Source organism: Silene latifolia, chromosome 9 (genome assembly GCF_048544455.1).
Source record: "Silene latifolia isolate original U9 population chromosome 9, ASM4854445v1, whole genome shotgun sequence".
Classification (NCBI taxonomy): domain Eukaryota; kingdom Viridiplantae; phylum Streptophyta; class Magnoliopsida; order Caryophyllales; family Caryophyllaceae; genus Silene; species Silene latifolia.
The window spans coordinates 186,587,756-186,604,197 of NC_133534.1; the positions used below are offsets into that span (position 1 = coordinate 186,587,756).

Here is a 16,442-nt window from a genome sequence, read left to right on the forward strand (position 1 = left end):
TCATGAATTGAAAAATCACGTGAACAAGTTCATAATTGAATGAAAGGGAATACAGATTAGCAAACGGCAAAAATCCAACAAAGACGTTAGTTATCACTTATCAGTAGGCAAATGAAATTTGTGGAGTTCAAATCTCAGAACCTGTAATTAAACAAAAACAAAATATAAAAGAGGACCAATATCCTTTCGCCAGATAGTTCAAACGAGACGAGCAACATTAATTACCTGCCAAAAGACACCATGAGTATCCTCGCCATTCCAGTTAGCCCCTGCTTGCTTACTGTGAATGTGTCCAAATTACCTCTTAAATTCTTAATAGGCAATGTGTCAAAGTTTATACCTTACATCAAAATATACTGATATTTTGCTTAATACCAAAAAACAATCCGACAAATTAAATAAATTGTGAAGTTACATTAACCAAATGTCACACCGCTCTTTCTTTAAGGCTCGTATAGGACAAAAAGGTACCGGAAAAGAAGCCATGACGACAAACATTTTCAGGTATCACGCAAGAATTTACCATTTTTCTCTATCAGCAAGCAAGGAAAGGCAAGTTTGCTAACAAATTGTTGAGATAAAATCAAACATGTTATCCCTGCTAGAAGTAAAAGTCGCCTAATTACTACCCGAAACCAGAAAAATATAATAGAAGAATTTGTGCACCAGCATCCCAGTTGGCAAAGCATACGCGAACTCACTTATGGTCCCATATAGACTGCAGCTGTGTCCTTCACAAGATGGGTAGCTGAACCGATGTAATTAACCAAGGCATAAAAATGGAGACAAGCCTGGGTTCGAGCACTCGAGGTATCTATTTAACGATTGCAGATTAAATAAGCCCCTGCAGAATATAGGAAAACTGGAGTTAATGAACAAGCCAGGCCCATAGGAAATTCATTGAACAATTCTAGCCGAGGAAATTCAGGAGGAACAACTTGGCAAAGGTCATTTAGACACGGCCTATATAACAGGCCCAACCCGTCCGGCACTTTTGGACAGGTCCAAATCACGCTAAACAGCTGAGAGAGCTTACAAATGTTTCCTATTTTTTTGCTTTTTTACAAGAAAAAAAATAGTACGTGATTAAGCGGTATTTACTTAATAGTCTGAAGATAATGAATCACGTGGCAAAGCTGCTCCCCTCTTTAAAAGAAAAGAAGTCTTGTAAACCATTTTTAACAATTAGTTTAAGTCTCATTCCAATTTAACAAATACTTATAATTTTGGACATAACTAAAACAAAAGTGTTCCTAGGGAGAAAGACAAGGAGAGGGAACATTATCGAACAATAATTTGTACTCCATATCAACTAACTCGGATAAACAAAAATGGAGCACCAAAAAATTGACGAGGAAATCTGAGACAAATAGTCAAGAGGTGCGCATGTGAACTTGAACATAAAAATATCCTTCTAACCTTAATGCCTGTTTACTAAGCGTTTTGCTGGACCTGCCGATGAATTTGCATAATCCAATCAGCATAACCACTTGTACCTCCTGTCTGGTCATCGATAAGATTTGCTAGAAGATACAACCCTTCTCTAGGTTGCTCACCCTGTCTTACAAGATGACAAAGTTGATAGTAAGCTGGATTACTCTCTCTTAGTTTATTAAGCACTCCCATTAGCCTCCTCGAGATTTCATGTCCACTTTCACAAAGGTTGACCTGATAATTCAGAAAACAAACGTTGGAAAGGACCATCCAGTGTTAAATTTTAATATATTCGTCCTTGAGGTACAAAAACAAGAACACAGGTATTGTTATTTCTATTACATTTGTCCTTGAGCTATGTCACTCCGAGTCCTCATAGTCATATTTACCCGTGTCAAACACTCACCACTCCAACATAAGTGTGACAGCTGGTTACTTACATTTTAAGTTTTTTAACCCACAAGTTTGAAACTTTGATACAAATTCTTGTCGGATATTTCTAAATGAGTTGGAGTAACAGAATTAACAGCAAAAGCAACAGTTGACGGAGATGTAGACACAGCAGCAGGAAGCCAGTAATAATGATTTTGGTGTTTGTAGTAGAACTTATAGAAGTACATTATGAGACAAACATAAAAAGGAAAAAAAAAATCATTCGATAAGCATGCGAATTGTAAACCGATTATGTTATACCAGCCGAGCACATCAAGACAGCTTGTAAAAGGATGGCACACTGTAATTACATCAAACTAGTTACATTGACTTTCACTAATAAAATATTAAAACCTTGGGCCAATAAAGTATGTTTTCGAAAGCAAGAAAGGAATAGTACTCAAAGCAAGAGAGAAATAGTACTCAATTGACATTGGTTGTCATGGAACCATGTGTACTAATAATAATCAGGTCAGTTTTAAGTTCTGCGAGAATCATCAACTTGTACAATGGGTAACACACGGAACAAGGTCAGATACTATCAAATTTAGATCTAACACACATAACAGGAAACTTTAAAGCAGATTAATCATCTAATTGGCTAGCTAAAGACTAAATATGAAAAACACCAAGCACTTTAATAATCTCCAAACCAAATAAGAGAGCATCAGTTAAGGCTTATAAATTTAATGGCTAGAAATTATACACATCAGAGGTCAGACAATGAGTAAAAGCTCAATAACACTCAATCAAATAGGTCCAAACAAAGAGGACTAATTAACTGAAGTTGGTTGAAATTGGAACTTGAAAGCTATATGTCTCATCAAGAAGAAAACAACACTGTTGGATACCGATTAGATTTTGTACCAATTACTCATGAATGGCAACTCCATTTAACAATAGTGTCAGTATGCATACAGAGCAGAATGAGTAGGAAAATATACTTCTTAGATAGTACGAAGGAGTACATATGAGTTCTAGTACATATGAGTTCATGGAAGTACCTGTGAAAGATCCGAAGAATAGTCAACATTCAAACTCCTAGCAACCTCAGGAGGTAGCATACTGCCAATCCATATGACAAAACGTAAACCATCATCGAAAATATAAAGGCCTCTAGGATCCAGGCTTTGAGAAGTTAGGGGTAAATGAGGCATGCTCTTCTCGACATCCTGAAGATCAAAAGAAGATGCCTAGAGAAAAGAAACATGATGCAAACTCAGATATATATCAACCAAAAACCTAGCACCATTCAGAATGTTCAAAATCCAAAATTTGCTTAAAATACCTTTAATAGGAACTCATCCACACGAATTAAGCTGGGATACAAAAACTTTAGAAGACTTTTAACAGGTAGTGTCATCAATATTGACCCAACTGCACAACGTTCATCGAGCTGAACATCCGCAAAACCTCCACGAAGAGGTGTTGATTTACAAAGAGCTAACATATACAAAGGCAGACACTTCAAGGACTCTGGATATATCATCCGTCCAGCTAATCGATGCTGTACAGCATGGAGATTCCGATATTCTTTTAGGGCCTTGACAACAATCTTTAGCAAATAGGTCCGTGCATCATCCAGCTTACTGGATAAAGTTTTCTCAATTGCTGTCAGAAATAGCATGTTTAGTAAGTTGTACTGAAAGCATCAAATAAGTATGACAATGGTATATAGAGCATTCCGACTCCAGATAAAAAAAAAGGTAACTCAAAAGTACCTAGACGGCTAAGCACCGAAACTAAAGCTCCAGTGTCAGCTTGGCGATACATCTCTCCTAGATCTGAAACCACTGGTGCAGCAGCAGTGTGTACCCTAATACGTCTTTCTCCACATGATGCTGTATATCTATAGGTTATCAAGGAAAATTTTAACACATATTCCCCGGCCATAAGTGAGATATTATAAATGCTCTTAAGATGGAGACGGAAAATATTCCGGAGACAAAAAAAGACTACTTCATGAGTGTATCAGATAGCGTAAACCCGCCTTACAATTTATTTATTTTATTTTTGTAATGAAAAAAAAGGGAAAAAAAAAAAAGAAGCAGAACATTTAAACTTTTAAGAGAGAAGGATACAACAATGCAACTTGGAAGTATACAGTTTGAGTTGTCAGTAACGCCTCATCCAAGCATAACTGCATGGCAAAGGCCTTATCACAGTCCACAGCTGGAAGTGCTAGCAAATCAGTGGACCTCAACATGAAGTTGCCATGATAAGTACTAAATCTGACCCCTACAATCATAATTTTATTAGAAAGATATTAAAACACAGTAGAAGCTAACAAATAAAAACCAAAGGTAACGGCAAGTAGAACAAAGACCAACCTTTTCCACATCTGATGCGCATAACAGCCTCCCAAGCAGTCTCCCTCGTCAGGTCCCTGCCCAATTCATGCCTCAACTTGTCTTGTTGAATTCCTGACTTGAAACTGGGATAGAAGTAAACCTGCCCCCCAGTGTATTTTGAAAGAGTTCCTGCAATAGGAAGGTTTGAGTGACCTTAATTCATAGAGATCAATACTACACAGCAAAATTACACAGCAGTATCTACCTAATGAGGCTATATCTGTGTACTTGTCGCTAAATGCATACACATTCACTCCTATCTGATACTTTGAAAAATCAGCCGCCATTTGCTTGTAGAATGGATCTTCAGCTACTCTCAAAGAATGTTCTTTATCAGTTCCATAAACACGAACATCATCGCCACGTAGTCTCAACCGCCCAACTCCAATTGACGGGAGTGAATTTTGGAAAATCAAAAGTTTACCCCCAAGTTGCCTCTGTATATGAGAAAATTTTATCTTTACTAAGGCAGAAAAGTTAAAACACACAACAACATAATGATTGTACCCAATAACACACTTTCTATTAGAGTATTAGGAGTAACATATAGACCAAGTCAACAAAATAACACACCATAACCATGAAAGCAGCTTTAAGAGCTGGGCCGAAAGCAGATTCCACATTCATCGTGTCTTCAAACATAGTAGGCAGACTATCTAAAAATGATTCGACAACATTTCTTGATTCCGAAAGGTTCACAAGGAGATCGTCTGGCAATGGTACGAACACATCCTCGACATCTGACACCACCATCATCTGGGGTTGCGTCAATGTTGACTGGAATTCGCACAAAGAGATGAATAAGCAAAAAAAAATATTAATAAGAGACGGTAGAAAACTGGGAAACACCAGAATCACAAGCAAATTCAATATGAGAGAATTCCACTTGCCTTCAGGTTATAGAAATGTATTGTACTATCAAATGTTATAAAACCAATTTGAGTTCTAGGGAACCCAGGTAGTTTGTCCAGAGATGACTTGATAGTCTGAGCCACAACCTGCAAGGATGAATTTTTAATGTCATGTTATGGTAAATTGTTCCTTAGAGGCTTGACACACTATGTTAAGAGACAAAACAAAGAGCCAATTTCTCATCATTATTCAAGTAAGTATCGGGGTGGAAAGACCATGAAGTCATGAACTAGCCTGTCAAGAAAGAAGTCTCACAGAAAGAGAAAAAAAAAAGGTAACCTACAATCCACATGCATTGCCTGATTGAACATATATTCAAAATTTCGTCAACAGTCACGTGGGCAAGGTAGCTGACCACACTCAAGATTCCTTAAACATTATCAGCAAGTAATGACGTTTCTTCTACAGGGAAATAGAAAATGGAAATATGAAGGATTACAATTGTAGCTATCTCCATCGTAAAAGTAGAAGTATCTGACCAAGAATACTGCATAAATATAGGGGTCGTTTGGTTCGCAACCGGAATTGGAGTTCCAAGGAAGTACCAATTCACATGTTTTTGCAATTCACGTGAAATGGGGAAAATTTGTTTGGTTGGAATGTGGGAAGTGAATTCCATAGGAATTCCCACCTACCTAGGGGGGGGGGGGGGGGGGGGTAGGTAAGCAACTTCCTCCATTATGGAGGAATTAGAGTTCTTATGGAACTTTGATTCATAGGATTTGGGGTAAACAAACAACCCATTTATTTTGCAAATCACATGAATTACAATTCATGCGCTTTAGGAGGGGTAACCAAACAACTCCATAGTGTGTAGCCCTTTTCAAATATTCATGCTCCCAAAGTAAACAAAATACAAACAAATGCTTCACAATCCAGATTTCGCATGAAACTGAGGAATTTACCGAATACTACGCTACTAGACACGCTTCAATTTCAATTCACATCTGATTACATTTTCCTCCAAAAGTTAGACCAATCATAAAACAACATCAACAAAGAGTTAGTCACAAAACGAAATGGGAGAGAAAAGCGAGGAGAGACTAATAGAAAGGAAGGATAAAAGAAAACAAGGGGTAAATAATAAACACCATGCAAAAAGGAGACAAGGAAAAAGAGAAGACGACAAAAAAAAGCGAAAGAAAAGGAAAAATAAGTATAGCCAAATGATCATTCAAAAAATGGCACAGTTAAAATAGTATTCATGGAAATTGTAGAGAGGCCAAGTTTACAATGAGTCAATAGCACACCTTAATAATAAAGAGAAAATTTAGCTTCATGTGTCCATAACTAAGTGAGAAACATGATAACCACTATTCTCTCCTCTATGAATGCTTACCTCAAGCATACCACTCCTGACTGCTGATACTGACACATCGATGAGGAAAAAATACAGAGGTGGCATGGGTGGTCGCACCATATACTCGGTTGGTGCAACAAATTCAACACTACCTTTGGTAAGTTCGGGTCTTTGATCTGCATCAATTCTTCTGCCAGTGGCATCCAGTTGAGCAAAATAATCACCAGAAACTACAGGAAAAATAGAACAGTATCATGTCAATACTTCAAAAAAATCTATCAACATAAGCAAGATTAAAGTATGAAACACATGTGCACAAATGTGAATAATTGATTCTACCCCAAGAAAATTGAGTAACTCCACACATTATATACATCTTAATGGAATCTCCTTATACACAAAATGGAAGCAGATACATTGACATAAAGATGAATTGTGCAATAATGCTCAGTAATACTACAGGTGGTGAGCACAGGATATCAACTCACAAGCATCGGGTCAAATAATCAAGGACCAAAGGGGAGGCCAGAGGACAAGGTAAACAAATGCAAATTTCAATCACACGTATTACCTTCATTAAGAAGTGCGCACAAGTTGCAGCGCCACTTTCTTCCGTTATCAGTGAATGTGACATATGGATTCACATATGTTCGACATCTCCTGCAGCGAATGATACCTATAGAACCAAAATTTACTATAGGCACTTCCTCCTGAAAGCAAGTATAGAACTCCAAGATGAGCATTAGCGAAATAACAACACAAAGAAGCTGTCAGTGAATAAGAAATACCAAAAGAGCACTAACTTCTTCAGATGCTTCAGCAAGAGGGCAAACGACAGCTCCGAGTGGTAAATGCCACCTTGAGGCCAATGACTGAGAATTTGGTATACAATTAGTAGTAAGCCGCAAGTATTTTGGGCTACAATTCAAAGGATACATCTCAGCAAAGGCTTTTGGCTCTACATCCCCCTCGAGTGGCCTCGGCAATGCTTTAGGATCAAGCCCATTATCCATCGACCCAGGAACAGCGCCCAGAGACAGAGAGTTGAAATCTTCTACCAAATCTTGCATAGGGCCTGCAGGAGGAGCAGAGAAGGGCTGTTGCATGTGTTCTCTCCCATGCATACCTGCCATACCCTGATGCGGAGGAGGTTGCACGTAGCCTGGCTGCGATGAATAATATGACGGAGTCTGTACTGGTGGACCCTGAGCAAAAGGTTGAGGAGGGGGTACCATTTGACCAAGTGGTGTTTGAGTTGGCGGCCGAAAAGTAACAGGGGGACTTGGACCAGGGACGCCAGGTCGTTGGATTGGTGGACCCATAATGGGCTGTACAGGTGGTTGCACCATATTAGGCAAGCCAGCCGGAGGCGGACGGGAAAGAGGAGGTTGAGGTGGCACAGAGAATTGTGGAGTGGAGAAATGTTGGAACTGGTTTGACGCAGGTGGGACCTGTGATGGTGGTGGCCCAGGTGGTGCAAGTGTAGATGGACGGACAAAACCACCAGGTGGTCCAGGCCTGAATGAAGGAGGGGCTGAAGTTCCCGCCATGGGGCCAGCAGACGAGAAAGGGGTTGTGATTGCGGAACCAGAGACTGGAGGAGGTCTAACACTAGGGCCATCAGGTCTACTCACCACAGGAGCAGACGCTACAAAAGGGCTTGCGGCAGGGGGGGCTGCTGCTGCAAAGGGACTAGCAGCAGGACGACCTGGATTTCCAGTCGCCATTTTATACCAATTTTCTTCCCGCGTTTACGAATTACACTCCTATATGATCAACCGAGCTGGGAAAATTGAAACCCAGAAAAACAAAACAGCAACTAAGAGCTTGCTCCAAATACAACACAACAAATATACGAAACTATACTAGTGCGTACTAAGGTGTGTCAAATCATCGTACACCTAAACCAATAACAAAAAAAAATTGTTCTCCTTGGATTCAAGTTTATCGTTTATGGAGGGTGAACCCAATTTGAGAATTCTAATTTTTTGTAATGGTTGGAGGGTATGATAATCTGATACAGCTAAGAAGTTGCATAATTTCGGGTTTTCATCGATCATGAACTTTTGATCTTGCACCTAAATTTGGCAACTATAAAACTTATGTTCCCATTAAATCAATGGTTCCGTTCTTCACAGAGTATATGCAATTCAAAACAACAGTTACATTAGCATAATCTAGAATGCTACCAAAACCGTAATTAACGATGAAAACTGTAATCAAAATTGACTTAAAAGTTCCTCCATACCACAAAGTCTATTGATTTATCCGTAGCTGTAATCGGCAATAAAAAAAAACCCTAAATTTTGCAATAAAGTTGGAAATATAGGTATATAGGAGGGGGAATGAATTACCTGGGAACAAAGATCTGAGATCAGTGATGCATCAACAATCATAGAGAGAAGATGAAGTCAAAAGAATTAAGCGTTAGAGTTGTCGGAGAAATTTGAATAGATTTTAAAAGAGTTTGATTACGGGTTGGAGAGTGGAGACTGTGACGAAGAAATAGAGGAAGCGATGCAACAAGTGAATTTGCAATTGGCCTCCAAACGTCACGTAGACACGTACACTTGATTTTCACAACGTTTTTTTCTTTTTCTTTTTTTCTTTTTAAGCATATTGATTTTTTTGGATTATTTATTTAATAGGAATAATCTAAAATATGAGGGTTTTTCTCAAAATATTTCATACTTACATTTTACTAAGATGTTATCCACTAATGTATCATTTATGAATAATGAGATAGCGCTATCAGATGATACTCAACTGAGCGCCACCCGGAGCATAATAGTAAATTTCTTATGTATTTTCATTTTCTCCCTTAAATTTTAAATTTCAAATTAATTAAAAGAAAAGGGTAGTTTAGAAAATTAAAATTTTATAATTAATTAATTATTATAATCATTAAAGAAAATTTCAAGCCGTCAATAACGCCATTTGTAACAATATGGAAGCTATTCATCAAACAAGAAGACCATTTGATCTTACCAGTTGGATCGTGAATATTTATGCGCACATATTACTTCGTTCAAAAGAAGACTTAAATTTAGTTAAATGAGGTTGTGGACTGTCGTCGTGGGTAGAGCTGTCAAATAATGACACGACATGAAAACACGACACGAACCCGACACGAAATTAACGAGTTTGGGTTGAGGCTCAATGACCCATTTATGTAAGTGGGTCGACACGAACACGACACGATATTTAATTGGGTCGGGTTTGGGTTGAGCTCTCTAAACACCAACCCGACACGAATGACCTGTTTTAATAAATTAATCCTAATTTTTTTTATCTTTCATCACATAAATATATTTAAAACTTTCCAAACATTGACATGACACGAAAACACGACCCGAACCCAACACGATATTAGCGGGTTAGGGTTGAGGCTTGATGGCCCATTTATGTAAGTGGGTCGACACGAATACGACACGAAATTTAAACGGGTCGGGTTTGGGTTGAAGGGTTTGTGACCCGTTTACATGTGACACGAACACGAACCCGACACGACCCGATCTGTTTGCCAGGTCTAGTCGTGGGCATGCATAGTTCCAGACAACAGACCTCCGTCAAGTATGTCGACAATAAGTCTAACCCCATCAATTTTTTTCAGACTTTCAATACCTTTTTCATCGACGGATCAAATTGAATTTTTTCTTTCGTTGGATTGTAGATAAAGAACACAGTATAGTGATGAAGAAACGTAATTATTAGGGATGAAAATAATTTAGTTCAAATTGGGTAAATATTAAATCATTTTTTTGTGTAAAATCCTATTTAGAATATTTGATTTAGTTAAGTGTTTGATTTTAATTGAATAGATATAAATTTCCATAATTACTCTTAAACATTTGCGCAAAAATAAAAATTAACATTTATTTTTTATTTTTATTTTTCAATAAATTGTGGTGGTGCCGAGATTTGGTGTCACCCAGTGGCGCCTTATCACCATCCATCTTTTATTTATCACCTAATAGAATAGGTGGAAGGGTTACATGTTCCACAGGTTGCCTCACTTTAAAATACACAAATTTACCCCAAAATTTTACCTAATTCATTTATTTCTCTTAATACTTTCCTTTCCTTTATATCAATTGATGTGACGGTTTTATACCGTCTTTACCAACCCAATTCTTAGCTACTTTATCCCTGATTTATGATATTTATTGTTATTTTAGCTCACTTATGCATTTTGGTAGTAGTTGCGTTGTTTGGATGTGTTTCTACGCAATTTTGGTTTAATGTGTAGGTGTCGTGATCGATCATCGTGTTCCGAGTTTTGGAAGTGAGTTGGACATTTCTACACTAATGTCTTGGATCAAACACATGTAAATTAATGGGCTAAGAAGAATCAAATGCTTGTGGATTGAAGCCAAGTCAAGGCCCAAAGCAAGTCAAAGCCCAAAGACTAAGATCAAAGCAATGAAGCATCACAAGGAAATGCCACTCGGAGTGGCAAAACAGACTCTTGAACTTCTAGCCACTTGGAGTGGCTGAGCATTGGATTCCGCATTGGATTCCCGGCATTGGATTCCAACAACTCCTTAATGCTCCTTTATTTTGGCAATTATGCTCCTACTTTACGAGACTTTATGGAGCTGATTTGAAGACCTATATAAGGAGATGTTGTTGATCAATTTCCATATACTTTACATACTTTCTCTACCTTTTAATCATTAGAATACATAAACAATTTCTAATTTCAAGTTTGTTTTTATTATTTCTATGGAGGGTTAAGTTCTACATCTTGGAACAAGTTCTTGAAGCCAATTTAGTTATTAAATTGTAAGACTCTTATTCTATTTTTATTTCATTGTTTGAATATCAAGTTTAATTTGGATTATTGTTGGTTTGTTAATTATGCATCTAGAGTGATCAACTAGTTGTTATTATTTAATGGATTAATTGATAGGAATACTCTGAACTATAGGTGTACTGCTTAAAATACTCCAAACTCTATTTTAACTACCAATAAAACCAACTATAGCCTCCCTCCACTTTGAATAGAATTGGTAATTTTGTTAACCTATTGCAGCAGGTTTTTTTTTTGGTGCCCCATTTTTTGCTCTTTTATCAATCTTCATCTTCTTTCTTTACCCCTTATTTCCTCCATCACCATTCTTCATCCTCTTCCTTTACCTAATTTTTACAAATTTTATCTCTTTCTTCCAATTTAACTGTAATTTATCTCACATAGATTTGTAAGTTGGATTTGTACATTTCTCAAATATTTTTTTTTTTTTTGAGAAACATTTCTCCAATATTTAATCAATGATTTAGAAAATAGTCATAAAATAAGAAAACAAAATAATACAAAGAAACATTATAATTTACCTGTAATCATAAAATTAACTTTCTTCTAACAAATATTCATCATCATAGTCACAAATCACAATCTAAAGAACAATACCAATCAACGATTTTCATCATCAACCTTCCAATTAAATTGAGCATATATTTAATTATTACCCATCTATGATAATGGAATAGAGGGTATTAACAAAGAAGACTAAACTTTCACCATTCTGCCTTCCATCTTCGTGCCACGCTCACACCACCGTCGGCGATTGACGGTGAGTTTCCGGTACATATCATCACCATCTCGTCCAAAAAGTGGTTATATTGTTTTATTTTCACCCATAATAACAATGGAGAACTTATTCCCACAAAATCCTTGCTACATGTTTGTAGATCTCAATTATAATTAAATTAAGATTGTGGAACTAAAATTTACCCAAAAATGAAAATAAAAATAATTTTTTTGTGCAGATGAGTATGTGGGGCATCGACGGTTGTGGCGAGGGCGACTTGAAGTGGTACGCGGTAGAGAGAGGTTGTGCGCGGGTTTGCATACAATTGGTGAGCCGATTTCTGGTGAGATGGACGATTGGTGGTTGTGTGTTGGGTGGTAGAAAGTGGCGCGAGGTGGGGTTAGATCAATAATGGAGTATTGGAGTTGTGTGTTGGAGAGGGGAGAGAGTTTTAATGGTGATTATCAACAAGTTAACCGAGAAATAAAAAGAAAAAAAGAAGGGTTAAAGGATGGTTAAAATGTTATTCACCTACTTAGCCGGTAACCGGTCACAAATTGTAATTAAAGAGAAGGAGGGTATTAGTTTGTTTTATTGGTAGTTAAAATAGAGTTTAGAGTATTTTGAGCAGCACACCCATAGTTCAGAGTATTCTCATCAATTAATCCTTATTTAATTAACCATTGCTAGATTAGGTGAATGAATCTTTTTTTTTTTTTTTTATGACGAGGGGGTTGAGTCCCTCCCGGACACATGCATTCCCGCACCACCACATGGACCATGTAAGCCACCCTCTTCGGAGGCTGCAGTGGCCAAGTGATCATCGCCCCAGCTGGTAGTCGAACCTGAGACCTCTCAACTCCTGCATTTCTGCAAGTTTCAAAGTTTAACCCAGCTACCACTGGACTAACACCACTTGGTTAAACTAACACTTATTCAATATTACCTAACCATTAGTGCAAGAAAGTTTATTTAAAAAAAAAATGAATCTTTTGTTTGTTTATCTATTCCGTTGTAGTAATTATAATTCATCAAGTAATATGCTAATTCATCATTGTTGAGTTATAAATCATTAAACTTGTATCAAACAAAAGTGGAGCATCTCTTGTTTTCTTCATTTATTCATCTTTGCTAAATTCCATTGTTTTATTCTACAATTTTGGTACAATTAAGCGCTTGACTAAATTGACAATTTTGTAAGGATTATTTGTTTACGCTTGTAACTATTAACTAATTTTATGAGGAATTAGAAGCCAACAACTTCATAGCAAAGTATTCAATAATGAAATAGATTAGAAGAGTGTAATACTACGGTTTTCTATGCTTTTGGGTACTCTATCGAGTGGGGCTTACTCTGTCGAGTAAGTAAGTTGTTTTATGAAATAGTGTTCTGTCTGATGGGTACTCGATCAAGTAAGTGTGACACTCGATCGAGTGATCGAGTAAGGGTCACTCGATCGAGTAAGTGACTTACTCGATCGAGTAAGTGCGTATTACGGGTTGTTTTAGCCGGGTTTTGTTAATAATCGCGAGATTAATATAAAAGGCTTCCGTCATTATTCTTAATCATTTTATTTCTTAAAACCTTTCAAGAGAAGAGAAAAGAGTTACTAGTTCGCATTTGTTACGTTATTAACAAATCCCAAAGGCTAAGGTGGTCGGATCATCGTGTTCTTTACGTCGTTGAGTTCGTCGTGTCGAGGGTAAGATCCTTGTATAGTTTTTATGTTGTTTCGTCAATTTTGGTTAAACCCTAATTGGGTATATTTGGTAGTTTTGGATGTTTGATTGGCTTAGTAGTAATTGCATGATTGTATATGTGATTATAGGAGGAGATTTCGTAGAAGAGCATTTTGATTAGCTGCTTGTGACGGTCTTGTGATGGCTTATTTCAGATAGGGTTTGCCTACTCAGTATTGGCTACATAATGTGTTGGTGATTGTTGTTAATTATAATATTGGTTTGGTTTTGGCGATTGATGTTAGTATATTGTTGATTGGTTGTGTAACTGTCTGTGATCTTCGGAGTGCGTCCCTGGCTGAGTGGAGTCACTTACGGAAGTGGTTTCACGCCCTTGATTCGTCTTTTTGTGGAACCTGCCACAGGAGGGACGTGCACATTAATGAACATGGATTTATCGCTCTATAGATATGAGCGGGGCTTAGGTGGGAACTGCTGCGGCCCCTCATTGGCGGCGAGGAGTACTTGTTGCGATGGGTACTCTCGCAGGGCTACACAATTTAGTGTGTAGTCAGATGTGTGGAGTTGGAGACGGAGTTGAGGAGATTGGTTTGAGCTGATTGAGCTGTTTGTGATACTGTTTCATTGTGGCTATTGTTTTTATGTAATCAGTACTGACCCCGTTAATTGTTTTAAAAACTGTTGTGATCCATTCGGGGATGGTGAGCAGGTATGATGGCTTATGCGAGGGATAGTTGGGATGGAGTCACCACCGGTCTTAGAGTCCTCCGATGTGTTTGAATTAGTTGTTTAGTCTTTTGGATTTTGAGAACGGTTGTATTTCTTTTTAGCCGTTTTGAAGTTTGGTCGTATCACTTAAACTTTATTATCATTTAAGTACGTTTCGTTATTGTCTATTTGATTATCATTGTCTCGGGTAACCGAGATGGTGGCGTTCTCATACCTTAAGTGGTCCTGGTAAGGCACTTGGAGTATGGGGGTGTCACAAAGTGGTATTAGAGCGACGATTTTGGAACCTATAACTAATGAACCTAATGAATCTAGGGAGTCAAAATAAAATGAACCCGGGTAGGAGTTGTTAGGAGCTAATGTAAAGGCTTGGGAGACGTCCTAAAGTCGCGAACTCGCCCTACAACTTTGAACTGGACACTAGGGGGTCATGGGATCGCTATGTGTTTACTAATGTTCTATTGCGTATGTTGGATGACGTGTTGTGTAGAAATGTTGGAAAATAATGAAGTGGATATATGATAAAGTGTTGTGAATAAGCATGCTGCATGATAGTTGGTTTACAATATTGTTTGAAATTGTTGAAAAAGTGTATGAGAATGATGAATGATGTAGTGGAAAAGAGGAGTAGTTCATATATGATAATATGTGATGTATAATGATGTTGCAGGATGGATGATTTATAATGTGGCATAATAGTAACATGTGAATAGGAATGTTGCGTCGTATACGTATATTTTGTTTGCGTAAAGTTGTATAATAAGTTTATGTACTTGTTCACTATTGTTCATATGTATATGTTGTATGAAGTGTGTAGTTGTAATAATGGATGAATTTGTTGAAAAATATTAAGTAAGTAATTGCTTAAGAATATGAAATTCATGTGGGGAACATGTTTATGTGATGGTAGTGGATTTTATAATGTTGTTATGTTAGTAACATGTGAATGGGGAATTTGATGTTGTATGTTATGCTATTATTTTTACGTAAAGTTATAGAATAAGAGTATGTGGGTAGTACATGATTGATAAGTTGAATAATATATGTGCATGTGGATGTTGTTGTTTGGCTTTTGTAGATAGTAAGATGTGGTTAGGGGTACTGGTTTTATGAGTATTGGATTGGTTTTGTTTGCTTGGTTGTTGTTTAAGTTGTTTGGAAGTAAAAATCAATAGTTTTGTTGTTCGATTATAGAGGGGCTGTCTTTAAACTGTTATAACTTGAGATGCATATATGATATTGATGATTCCACTTGGAGATGATAGCTTGTTCTCTTACGATTCTAACGATAGGTCACACGCCCAAAATGACCAAGAAACGAGTGAGATATGACCGTTTAAGAAAATTGCACAGTGCTGAGAAATGCGTAGGGTACTCGATCGAGTGGCCCTCACTCGATCGAGTGCACCTCTTGTTACTCGATCGAGTAACCCTTACTCGATCAAGTAGTCCTGGTAATTTGTTTTACGTGCCTCTGGCCTTCACCTACTCGATCGAGTGACCTGTACTCGATCTAGTGACCCCTGTTTTGGGTCATATGTTTATCTTTTGACTTCGTCACCTATTCTCTTTAATTCAAAGGTGTTCTTTTGCTTTTTATGCATTGTTTTACGTATGTGTTGGTCCTGATGCGTAAGTTACCCAATTTTATGATGTAAGATGTGACACCTGTGGTGAGTATGAGTTTGGTGGGGAGGACATGAATTGTATGTGGTTGTGATAGATAGTGGAAAAAAAATGATTGCTAAGGCTTATTGAGGCATGGAGCATTTTTGTGAGATGGGAAGACTGATATGATTGTGTGTTGAGTAATGTAAAGGTAAGTGTATATGAGCAAGGAGTGATGTAAGTGTAAGGAACATGAGAATGAAAAGGTTGAAAGGAAGGATGTGGATAGTAGCAACTTGAGACGTGTAAGGAATTATGGAAGGAGATGGTTAGATTGTATTGGTTAAGAATGTATGTAATGAAGGGTCGTTGTAGAGGGATGGAGAAGAGTGGTATATAGTGGACTTAATGAAGACATGTCGCGACGTGGAGTTGCAGCTAGTG

The 16,442-nt window shown here is 37.5% G+C and overlaps 1 protein-coding gene across 2 annotated transcripts; it reads right to left on the minus strand.

Annotated features, from left to right (window-relative positions):
* Positions 1-372: 372 nt before the first annotated feature.
* Positions 373-9,041, minus strand: LOC141600287 (protein transport protein SEC24 A-like). 2 transcript variants are annotated; one of them, XM_074420484.1, is made up of 14 exons: positions 8,784-9,041; positions 7,233-8,212; positions 7,001-7,139; positions 6,469-6,659; positions 5,108-5,215; positions 4,791-4,994; positions 4,423-4,654; positions 4,197-4,346; positions 3,948-4,104; positions 3,588-3,715; positions 3,155-3,477; positions 2,871-3,059; positions 1,420-1,668; positions 373-844 (listed from the first exon to the last, which is right to left on the minus strand). In XM_074420484.1, the coding sequence occupies exons 2-13, from the start codon at positions 8,154-8,156 to the stop codon at positions 1,435-1,437; spliced, it is 2,979 nt and encodes a 992-aa protein (XP_074276585.1). In that variant the 5' UTR covers positions 8,157-8,212; positions 8,784-9,041; the 3' UTR covers positions 373-844; positions 1,420-1,434. The 2 variants fall into 2 exon arrangements, with proteins under 2 accessions (XP_074276585.1, XP_074276586.1); XM_074420485.1 differs by having other exon boundaries at positions 2,871-3,038; positions 8,784-8,976.
* Positions 9,042-16,442: the final 7,401 nt, after the last annotated feature.